This window comes from Hibiscus syriacus, unplaced genomic scaffold, assembly GCF_006381635.1.
Source record: "Hibiscus syriacus cultivar Baekdansim isolate YM2019G1 unplaced genomic scaffold, ASM638163v2 tig00111402_pilon, whole genome shotgun sequence".
Lineage (NCBI taxonomy): Eukaryota > Viridiplantae > Streptophyta > Magnoliopsida > Malvales > Malvaceae > Hibiscus > Hibiscus syriacus.
Genome location: NW_024063082.1, coordinates 4,943,469 through 4,955,632, shown reverse-complemented (window position 1 = coordinate 4,955,632; position 12,164 = coordinate 4,943,469). Strand labels below are relative to the sequence as shown.

At 34.0% G+C, this 12,164-nt stretch overlaps 2 protein-coding genes, 1 long non-coding RNA gene and 1 pseudogene across 3 annotated transcripts; 1 reads left to right on the top strand and 3 right to left on the bottom strand.

Moving 5' to 3' along the window:
- Positions 1–769: 769 nt before the first annotated feature.
- On the bottom strand, positions 770–1,815 carry LOC120162401 (probable histone H2A.3). The gene is made up of 2 exons (XM_039172557.1): positions 1,542–1,815; positions 770–1,119 (listed from the first exon to the last, which is right to left on the bottom strand). The coding sequence occupies exons 1-2, from the start codon at positions 1,728–1,730 to the stop codon at positions 904–906; spliced, it is 405 nt and encodes a 134-aa protein (XP_039028488.1). The 5' UTR covers positions 1,731–1,815; the 3' UTR covers positions 770–903.
- Positions 1,816–4,627: 2,812 nt separating this feature from the next.
- On the bottom strand, positions 4,628–5,751 carry LOC120161628. The gene is made up of 3 exons (XR_005519492.1): positions 5,652–5,751; positions 5,076–5,195; positions 4,628–4,706 (listed from the first exon to the last, which is right to left on the bottom strand). It is a non-coding gene; the product is annotated as an uncharacterized LOC120161628 (long non-coding RNA).
- Positions 5,752–7,260: 1,509 nt separating this feature from the next.
- LOC120161426 lies at positions 7,261–8,505 on the top strand (annotated as a pseudogene).
- A 754-nt stretch (positions 8,506–9,259) lies between these two features.
- Positions 9,260–11,572, bottom strand: LOC120161663 ((+)-delta-cadinene synthase isozyme A-like). Its single transcript, XM_039171880.1, has 7 exons — positions 11,412–11,572; positions 11,045–11,315; positions 10,585–10,957; positions 10,273–10,491; positions 10,035–10,173; positions 9,700–9,948; positions 9,260–9,609 (listed from the first exon to the last, which is right to left on the bottom strand). The coding sequence occupies exons 1-7, from the start codon at positions 11,532–11,534 to the stop codon at positions 9,316–9,318; spliced, it is 1,668 nt and encodes a 555-aa protein (XP_039027811.1). The 5' UTR covers positions 11,535–11,572; the 3' UTR covers positions 9,260–9,315.
- Between the last annotated feature and the right edge of the window lie 592 nt (positions 11,573–12,164).

Genomic DNA, 12,164 nt, shown 5'->3' with positions numbered 1-12,164 from the left:
TTATTTTTAGTGCGTCCTTGGTTTGGGGATTTTATTTCTCTTTATTTTCGTGCGTTTGAAATGAACAATGAGTGTATAAAAGGGACAAAAATGCATTTTGAAGAAGACATTTTGGGATTATAAAGTGGGGTAATTAAGAATTTCATTATGACAGGCTAATTACGCATGGATTAACTTTCAAAAAAAAATATGCATGGATTAGGAGGAATAATAAATATATAGTAGTTAAAGTAGTTATTTTGAAGGGATATTATACAAAAACAAGGTTACAAATTCTAACCAAATATGAGATATTATACATTATTCAAAAAATGTCTTTATACTTATTATCCATTTTGTAAAAATATTTCAGTGGGATCATTAGATATTAAATATTCTATTTTCATTAATGAAAACTATATAAATGTGAATTATGACAACGTGATTTCCATATCAAATATACAAATATATATTTTTTAATACTTAATGGGTCATTATACAAATATATCTTAAAAATACAATAAACAAGGTTTTAATTTTATTAACAAATGTAGTACTACAATTATCATAACCATTGCATTAAATACAATGTTGTTGAGCAAAAACCTTCATTAATATCTCATAACAAGCATCAATTAATGCAAATCTCAACCAAAGACAAATCATCATTCATCAAGATGAAGAAGAAAGTCTTGTAACTAAGCAAGTAGGAAACGATTAGATTATATTCACATTACACTAAAACCCTATCTAAAACACACTGAACAAACTACAATTCCACAAAAGCTCTTTCTTCTTCCTCCTCTTCAAGAAACTATTGACAACAATCAAAGCTAAAATTCAATAACTGTTCCATTAAGGAATCACATCAAACCGTGGCGAAAGAGGATACAGGTTTCAGAATCTAAAGTAATCGATCTGGGTTTAGTCGTCGTCACCGCCGGCTGCCTTGGAGGAGCTTCCAGCTTTCTTGGGGAGCAGGAGATTGTGTATGTTGGGCATCACACCTCCATTGGCAATCGTTACGTCTCCGAGTAGTTTGCTCAACTCCTCATCGTTCCTAACAGCGAGCTGTATATGGCGAGGCACGATTCGGGTTTTCTTGTTGTCCCTGGCTGCATTTCCAGCAAGCTCGAGAACCTAAAATAACCATACATTTTAAACCAGGATTCAATAAAAAATAATGGAGTAGTTTTATGTATGAACAAACCATAATTTCTTCCATTTTTGGGAGGGAGGGGGTAAAATAGAAACATAATTCCACAGAAATAAATAAATTTGAGAAATAGTAGCAAACTATTTACGGAGATAAACCCTATTTTATTAGGGCAAGGAAATGGAAAGATATCAAAATTTAAAGATAAAAAGAACAGATCCGGAAATGAAAACCCTATTTTATGAAAGCTTATCATAACAAAAAAAAATAATTAAAATATATATTTTCTCAGAAATTAAAGGGAAATCCAGATTAGGTTAAAAACCAAATAAACAATATATATATATATATATATATATATATTTAAAACAAATGATACCCAAATTTGAAAAGAAAATAACTGTACCTCAGCCGCAAGGTATTCAAGAACAGCGGCGAGATAAACCGGAGCTCCAGCTCCGACACGTTCAGCATATTTCCCAGCCTTAAGGAACCGAGCGATACGACCCACCGGGAACTGAAGGCCGGCCTTGCTACTCCTTGATGTCGCCTTCTTTGACGCCCCTGATCCGAGAGTCTTACCTCGACCAGCCATTTTAGACCCGCACCAAAAACAACTAACTTCTCAAAAAATATATTTCAATTTCAAGATGGAAAAGCAAAATGCTAGTAAGGAGAATGAAAGATCTAAGTGACCGAATGTATGGTTAGGTTTATATATAGTGGAGAGCGTAAATGTACTAACCAAAACTAGCCAATGGGAAGAGAAGACGCGAATCGGGAATGATAGACCGTTGGATGGTGAAAAAAGGAACGGGTCCGATTTGAACCGAACATCGGTTTGGCATTTTTTAGCTTTCGATGATTTTAGCTAGTTAAAATTTGAGGGAAAATTTTTCTTTTTCAATTGGACTTGGGATTTTATTGGAATGAAGTAAATGTCCTTGAGAAACTTTTTATTATTATTAATTCTTCGGATAATTTTAATATGAAAACCCTAAACTAATGTCCAAATTCAAAATTGGTACCTATATTTCGAAAATAAATTAATTAAATCCTTAAATTATCATATGATATCAATTAAATTCTTTTGTTAACTTAATTGTTAGGGTTGGTGTCAAAGCATGCTTGAACCTGTGGTGATGTTTATCTAAAACGCGTGGACCAAAATTTAGACGTGTATATGTTTGTTTGGTGGATACTTCAAAATAGAGGATGAATGACATAATACATATGGATTTCATATGAAAGTAACTGTCTCGTTGATGATTTAACTGAACACTCCGATCAATTGCTATTAACAATAAAGATATTTATAGAACCTCATTCTGCAATTCAAGAACTGATCAATAAGAATATTTTTGGTCACAATACTTGTACGACTATGTAAATCTAACCCATTTCTCTTATGATTAAAAAATTGTTCTACTAAATTTTAATGATTGTTTTTTAACAAATTAAATACAATTTATCCATGTCATAATTGTATATTTGATTAAAATTCATTTAATGTATTACAAATACGATCCGTGTCAAATCTAACATGATATTTAATGCATAATATCGTCATTAGATTGATAAAATAATCTAATTGACATAATACTAATAGTTTAATGTTTAATTAAAATATTTTAAAGTTTGAGGATCAATTTAAAAGTTAAGTTAGAGTTTAGAGACATTTAGTGTAATTCACCCGATATTTTAAAATAAAAATTTATTTAAAGGTGAAACATGTTCGATTCTATTCTTATTTTTATCACATTAATGTTGAAGTTTAATTTTTAATATTTTGATAAAATAATTTCATTTTATATTATTTGATAAAGTTTTAAAAAATAATAAATATTTTTCAAATAATTAAATTTTCAAGTAAATGAAAACAATTAATAACTTATACCATAGTAATTTTATTTTTATAATTTAAGATATAAAATACCTTTTATATTATAAAAATTAAAAAATAATTATATATTACATAAAAATAAAATTCAATTATAGTAACTACAATTTTTAAATTTGTGACCCATTAATCTTCAAATTAATTTTAAATTTTTAAATTTGTTTATTCATTCTTAAAATTATTTGCTGATAAATAATTAAACGATTATTGACATTCTAATTTGAGAGTGACACCAATCAAACAATCTCAATAATTAAAAGATTTATTGTTATTCTTTGAGCTCTCATGTTTAAGCACTTCGTATGCAGAGATGTAATTCTTTGAACAGATACTACATTATATTCATCTCCAATTTATAAAAAAAAGTTTGGTTTAAATTATTATAATTATTGCTGTTTTGGAAATTATAGAAAATTAAAAAACTACAAAGAAAACATTCCAAAAAAGACATGATCTATCTTCTCAATTCATTTTCACTTCTGAAGTATTAATATACGAAATGAAATCATAAAAAGAAAAGCCTATATTACACCAAATTACAATGTTTTTTTCACCCTAAACACCCTCAAAACTCAATAGAGAACTCAAATTAGCTCCTTTACATCCGGACTACATGTCACAAAAACAAAGATCAAACCATTAGAAAATTTTAACACATCAACAAATGGAGTCAGCCGCGCTGTCCATGGACTCGTCTCTCCGGTGCACGGTTATCAGAATCTTGGTTTCTCCTTGCTCTAAGTCAACCGAAACCTCGTTTGTGACAGCACCAGATAGAGACTTCTGATGCTTCTTGATGTGTCTAGTTTTAAGGATTCGTATTAGCACTTGCACAATGTCCCTCATCGAATGCCGTTTTTTGGGAACGCGGTTGACACATTTATATGCAAGGGTGGCTACTTCATTAAGCTCATGCACGTCAAATTTCTCGTCCTATCTTGAATCCGCGATTTCCTCCCAACCGACTTTCTCTTCGGTACTCATAGCTGCCTGCTTGTCATATTCAGAACATGAATGATTTAAGTTATCGGAGATGAAGTTAAAAGAGAGAATCTTACTTCCATGAGACCTTGTAAAGGATTTCTGCCAGCTATGAGTTCAAAGAGCAGTACCCCAAAGCTGTAAACATCACTTTTCTTTGTAAAGGTTCGCGTTAATATATATACTCCGGATCGAGATATCCGAAAGTTCCTCATATGTTAGCTGCATGTTTGTCTACCATCTCTTCTCTTGAAAGTCCAAAATCTGCTACCTGCATGAACTTCCATTCCAATAAGGATAACATCAAAAGGTTTACTAATGCATAAGCAAATAGATTTTTCGACGGAATTCAGTGCAATATATTATATACCAATCACGAAGAACATACCCTAGCTCTCATGGAATGGTCCAGCAGAATATTGGATGATTTGATGTCCCAGTGTATTACAGGAGGAACTACCTGAAAAGGGAAATATGAAAAGAAAAAAAAAACAATAAATGTGTACTGATGTTGAAAAGCATAAAATGCATACACATGAATCTGCAATACATGCCTGCAAACACAGACAGGTCCATGTATAGTCCGAACAAGAAGAAATTTTACCCCCTCATGAAGATATTCCAAGCCCCTTGCCACATCTAAAGCTATATAAACCCTCAAATTCCAGCTCAGAGGTTCATGTTTTTCACCTGCACAAAGATGAAAATGCTGTTTCGAATTGTGTATATGCTTGAATTTTCAAAAAACATGCATACTTGTTTTGATCATATCACTCATTTGCATAACCTAATCATGAAAAATATTCATGGTTCATGATGAACTCGAGATGAAAAGATGCGCTTTTGTGTGGATAAAGGAGGCAGAACAGCAGAAAATACAAGTGAGAGAAAATATTGAATGGCAATGATTCCAGAAAAGCTTTGCTTTACAAAAGAAAAAAAAAATGTTAACAGAGAGATGAGGAAGATCAGCTGATATACAAGTCTATAATACAATATTTCAGTTTCGATCATTCATAAAAATATACCGATCTTATAGAGAAAATCGAGACAACTTACTGTAGAAGCCAAGCTGCCTTTACTCATATATACATAGACAAGAATATGCTTACCCTTTTCCGCTCAATATCCAACCAAATTTACAAGGTTTCTATGGTGCAACCTTCCCAACAACATAACCTGAAGCATTAAGAGGGTGAAAGTTGAAACATTAAACAAGTTTACGACGGCCAATAAAAGAACAAAAAAAGGGGAAACAAAACGCGCATATACACAGAGAAATGCAGGCAATAAAGGATTGTGCAGGACTTTAATTGACTAATCAAGTTTTCCCCATATTTCAATATGATGTTCCATGCATTCACTGGTTTGTTTACCTTATTCTGCAAAAAGAAAAACCTTGTAGCTATTTATCTTTCACTTCTCTACTTCTACTTTCAGGTTTTCGCTTATAGAAGAAATAGATGCTAGTGCTAAGATTCCTCCCATATGCCAAGTCGTGTTTCTTTCTTAAGACAAGAAAGCATGCCGGGAAATGGTATTGCACAAAGGCTTATGCAAATTTTAATACAGGATGGATAGATCTTGACTTTGAAATATGCCAACGAGAGTGAATTAACTATTAAAGATCCCTACCTCCGTCTGGATCTCTTTCTCTCCTTGCTTAGAGTCACTTGCAAGCACCTTTACAGCAACTGTCTCACCCGTTGACACCTGAGCTTTATAAACCGGACCAAAGGCTCTTACATAACCATTTTTAGGTGAAACCATTTATTTATAGTTTTAAAAAACGGTTACGATTTTAATTTGGAAAATATGATGATTTTGAATTGATTGAAATAAAATAAAAAAGGGAGCCGCCATCGACATTTGGGTTAGGTAGGTAGAATACCTAAAAACGTCTTTTAAAACAATTTTAAGAAAAATCATTTTTAAGACAAAATTCGATATGCGTTACCAAAGATTCATTTAAATGGATTCGGGAGTCGATAATTTGGGGGGAAGGGTAAGCACCCCCACAACGCCTAAAATTGGTACTGTGTCGTTTACGCATTGTCGTAAATGGTGGAAATTACAAATCGAATATAAAGTTAAAATATGATCTATTTATCGAACATTGATTAATTTGCTTCGAATTAAATAATTAGAGAAAATTCTTTAACTCGAAAAGAAATCTCAAAATTAGTAATCCACCGTCGGGAAAGCTAACTCGAATATTTCTTATCAGTTAAAGAATATTCCCTCCTCATTAATATTAAAAAAGTGAATCGAATATAAAATGAAAATCGACATTTGCGTGAAATTAAATTGTTATTTAGTAACATGCATCACATTATTCAGCTTAAAATAAAAGAATTAATTAGCAAAATAAAAATCAATTTTATTTCAAGTTCACATTTGTTCGAATGTCGTATCAGATTACACCACTTCGATCAAACGATATTTTCCATGCCCATTTTTACAAATCGTTAGTCTTGGAAATATTCGAGTGAATTTAAAATATTTTTGAAGAAAAATAAGTATTTTATAAATCAATAAATAATTAATTAAAAAATAAATATAAATACCAATGCCAAAAGGAATCACACGTGTAGTAAATTACATACATGGTAGTAACAAGGACCAAAATAAATAAAATAACCATTACATGCCCAAATCACAAGAAAATAAATTTCATAAGTGGCTACAATAAAATAAAGTAAAGTTCATTAGCTATATTCAAATAAATGGCGTATCAGAATGTGACTAAAATGAAATAAAAAACAAATAAAGTATGACTAAAATAGTGACCAAAATATAAATAATAAAAACCAGCAGAACCATAACAACATGATAAGTGACCGAAATAAAATAAAACAAAACATGTAGCATAAATCGAAACTAATAGATAAAAGATGGAATTAGTGACCAAAATATAAATATGCGGCTAACTATGAGGGACTGAAACGATATTCACCCTATTGTAAACCTGAACATTTTCTAAACAAAGTAATAAGGGAAAATAGCACATTAGATCCAGAAACTCGAACAAAAAATCAAAACAGTTCAAACAATTGGTACAAATAAACTGAAAATGAAAACAAAGCTAAAATACCTTAGTATTTTCGGTTCTGCTTTTGATTACTGAAAACAAATTCTTTTTACATCGTTTTTTTTCAATCCCCGCCCCTCTGACATTTCCCCCCCCCCCCTTTTTACAATGCTTTCTCGGGTTATATACCCTTACAATAGGAAAAAACAAACAATGGTGGAGCAGCACGGGGAGCTGCACGGCATGGGTATTGTGCAGGCATGGGCAGGCATTTGGTGGGGAGCTATAGTCATTTTAGTTGTTTCTTAGGTGTTTTCCCTAAACAGCGTGGGATTATCTCTTTATGTAAATTTGGTGATGGGGAATATGTTAATTCCTTCGTTTTCCATTTTATATGATTCGACAGAGTTTCAATGTTGTTGATCAAGCTACCTACCAAGAAATCATAGATCGATTTTATAGTTGGATTCCTGAGTGACCTTTTTAAATATATAATTATGTAGATGCTTTTCTATATGCATGTCCCGTATGAAATTTGCCCGTACTTGAAGTTGGGGTACATGGCAGCCAATGGGGCCATCGCTGAAGCACGTAGAACCGAAGATCGCATTCACATTATTGATTTCCAGATTACTCAGGGAACTCAATGGGTGACCCTCTTGCAAGCACTTGCAGCCAGATTGGGTGGAGCTCCTCATGTCCGTATTACAGGAATTGATGATCCTGCTTCAAAATATGATCGTGGTGGTGGATTGGAAGGCGTTTGTCAGCACTATCTGAATAGTTCAATATACCATTTGAGTTTCACGAAGTGCCAGCTTTTGCCCCTGATATCACAAGGGACATGCTTAATGTCAGGTCCGTGGAGGCACTGGCTGTCAACTTCCCTCTGCAGCTGCATCAAACTCCTGATGAGAGCGTTGATGTAAACAACCCTAGGGATGGGCTTCTCCGATTGGTGAAGCCACTTTCTCCCAAGGTTACCACATTGGTAGAGCAAGAATCAAACACAAACACAGCCCCTTTCCTCCCAAGGTTTAGCAATGTTCAAGTCCATCGACGAGACACTTCCAAGGGACAAGAAAGAGAGAATCAACGTGGAGCAGCACTGCCTGGCCCGGGATATCGTGAACATCATTGCTTGTGAGGGAAAGGAGAGAGTGGAACGCCACGAGCTCTTTGGGAAATGGAAATCTAGGCTAACAATGGCTGGATTCCGACAATACCCTTTAAGCTCTTATGTCAATTCAGTGATAGGTAGCCTTCTGAAGCGCTGCTCTATACATTATACACTGGTGGAGAAGGATGGTGCTATGTTGTTGGGATGGAAGAATCGAAACCTTATATCGGCTTCGGCTTGGCACTGCTGAAACCGAGATACATACAAAGGTAATGCAGAAATAATCAGTTCATTTTTTCACAGTAGGTTAGGGATACAGATCACTTTGTTCTTTGGTATAGTAATGGATAAAGATATTGTACGTGGACTGATGTTGCACAACAATCTTATAATACGAAAGGAGGCATTTTCCGATAAATTTTCATAATTTTCTCGTAGTTTCATGTTAATGGTGTATGTTAACATCAGGCATAGTTGAGGCAAATCAACTTCTTCTCTTTTTGATGAAGGGTTAAACTTGATACTCTTGCTTGTCTATCATTTTTTTCTTCTTTTTTTATTGATTAGTTGTTTAAAAGCTGTCTTAATATTTTCATAATTAAATTTATGTATCGAATAATTGTTAATTTTGTATATAATTAAAATGTAAGTTTATGTTTACTAATATTGGTTAAGAAAAATTTGGCTGCGGAATCAATGATTCAATGCCTTGCAGATTCTGGCGTCTCATTTAATAGAATATATTCTGTTCTTCCAATAAGCTTTGGAAATTAAGGAATTGTGTCAAGTACTTTATTCAAGCAGTCCAAAGAATAAGGCGAAAAGCCGAAGACAAATTCAGGAGAATGCACGTGGTTAGGCTATTAATAAAATGGGTCTATTTATTAAAGAGCCCATAAATTATTTCAAATTATTTTTATTTGATTTTTTTATTTACTGATGTTTATGAACTAAATTGTATAAAATTAACAAAGAATTTTATTGCAACACAAAGAGCAAAGTACAAATAGTATTGGCTTCTTCATTCTTTTATATAAAAGAAAAAATCAGGAAAAAAAAAGTGACGAACTCATACTTTTCCTTTCAATTACGAACAAATTTCATTAATTTTATTTCTTAGAAAATTAGAGACGCCGACTTTCCCATATTCAAAGCGCGATTGGGTCGATAAGCAAAGAAGTGATCCCGCCTTTAGCAGCTTTCCCGACGTGCGTGTAACCATCGCCTTCTCTGTAAAGCACATCCATAACCCTGGCAAGGTTGAGGCTCCGGCAAAGGACCGGTGTCGGCATTTCTGTTGGTTTCAACAACTCTTCGTTGACGTCTTTCCATGAACTCTCTATGTGTTTGTTGAATTCATCGTATGCTTCTTGCGCTGTCACTCCGTATTGTTCCATGTAACACTCGATGGCTGAACAATCATCTTCTCTCCTATGCTTGAACTGCACCCATACATATGAAACATTACGATTGATTTAGCAGATGCAGACCCCAAATGTCACTGTTTTGGATTTTTGGAATATGAAGCATACCTTGTGTTCAGCTATGTCGTCCATGAACCTGCAAATGATGGTGGAAGCTTTGATGATCTTAGGGTCATTGGCGGCCCATTCGAAGGTCTTGCGGGTTATGACATCTCCCATGCCGACAAACGCCGTGATAGCAAGCATGGCATAGCCGGATGTCGGCAATGCATTATCCCTAAACTCCTCGAACGTTGGTTTGTAGTTCTGGTGTGTCCATTTGGCCTCTAGAAGGTAAGCTTGAGCAAGGCGTATCATCTGAGGAATCAAGATTCGGTAAATTAGTATTCAACATTTCAGATTTTATATGGTCACGATTAATGCAAATCTGATCATCTACATACTGCTTTTCTGGCATACTCGACGCGGTATTGTCTCCCTTGATCCGTCAATAGTTGTTGCATTTCTTCATAAACATCTAGCAGTGCCTCAAAACTTATTTTCATGTAATCTGGGAGTTGATCCATGCATTTAAGATCCCACCTGGAACACACAATTTCATCGTTAATTTCAAATCCAAGGCTTTAGTTGGGATTCGAATTTGGCAAAATGAATGTTAATTTATAGTGCAAGAAATCTAACCTTTCAATGGCATCTGTATAGGGAATGAGTTCATCATATGTAGCAAATGAATCGTATGTATCATCAACAATAGAAGCCATGGCAATGACTTTCGTCAAAAACTTTCTCCCAAGAGAGTACTGAGGTTCGAAGTAGACTCCCATAATCCAAAAGTAACCTTCAACCACTCTGTCTCTTGCAAATGGAAGTTTTCTCGTAAAGTCTAAATCTTTCCACCACCTAAAAACAATCATTAAAAATAGAGCTTAATTCGTTCGTAAGAGAAAGAAAAGAAAATGTAAACAACAATGGTGTGATTGTTGAAACCCTTACCTACAGATCTCACTTAGCTCTTTCCTATGCAGAAGTTGCAACATGTTGAAATCAATCTTTGCAAACTGAAGCAGTTGTTTGTTATGGGATTTGATATCTTCGTATATCGAAATGAATTTTCGAGCCTCCACCCTCGGCAACCCCCTTCGGATCGACTGCTTTAAGGCATGGTCGACCTGTTCCGACAAAGGATGGTCTAAAGTTGGTAATGCAAGTGTAAGGTGAGCGGTGGTGAAAGAAATGGCTTCATCAAGTATGTCTTCCCCATGGATCCTCATATACGAAGCTTCGTAAAGCTCCAACAATCCTCGCACATCACCCCTCAATGATGCCTTGAAATTCCCTTCCTCATCCTTCAACTTGTTGAATGCGTCTGCTCAATCACACAAACTCATCATCAAACATTAATGAATGTAGAGTTCTATAATCTTAAATCATAAAAGTTTAAGGGCTTAATTACCGCAGGAAACATGGAAGCCGTGCTCTCTAAGTAAACGGAACCGAAGAGCAGTGATGTAGAGATCATTGTCAACTTTCTTGCTGTCGACGGCATGGTAAATTTTCTCCAGTTCATCTTCAATCTCTTTCTCAAAATGATAGCTCACACCCAATCTTTGAACTGCATCAATGAATGGTAACTTTTGGTTTGAATCATTAATGGGTTCCACAATCATCTTCCTCACCTCTTCTTTCAATTCTTCGTATTGTAATTCAGTTGTAGCATCAATATCCTGCTCAAGTACGAAATATAAAAATCTATTACATCTCTGAAATAAAATCTAATAAAACAATAACAAAAGTTTGTAAAGAAAAAATTAATAGGTTACCGTGTTAGGACATTGGATGAACATATCACCCCAAATGCCGGGGTGAAAATCGGCCTTGGGCCGATTTTCATTGTCCAACGGAATGACGGAAGCAGGAAGTTGGGAAACTTGTGTTGAAGCCATTTTCAAAGATGTATTGAAGGAAATGAGTATGGAAGGTTACAAAGAGAGATGAGGAATGAGAAGTAAGTATGCAATTGTTGGATGTATTTATAGATATAAGATTGCTCAATTATGTCAAAAAAGACTACCTAAATTGAAGATCATTTTACCATATTTGAAGTAGAAAACATGCAAATATACACAGAAAAGTCCTTGATTTTCATTCTCTTTTTCAAAATTGGTGCCTCCAAAACATTATTTTAAAATATGTAGGATCGTGGGAAAGAGTATATATAATATATTATATTTAGTTTGACACAATTTGAGTCTTGAGTAGAATACTTAGCAGTCTTTATGACTAATATTGCTGTTGTACTTTAGTAATTTGTTGAATTTTCTCGGGGAACAAACAATGAAAAGTTGGTGAAGTAAAGCAAAAGATATACCCCCTGTGGAAGACGGCGTCACTCAAATTTGGTGACAGTCAATTTTGACTCGAACATAATTAATTCATGGTATTCATTTTTTTAAATATAAACTCTACCCTAATTTTGTACAAAATGTCTGACAATATAAAATGAGATGAATTTTAGTTAATTTGTGTTGAATTTAATTCATATCCGAAAATATCTTAAACAAAAAATTATATAA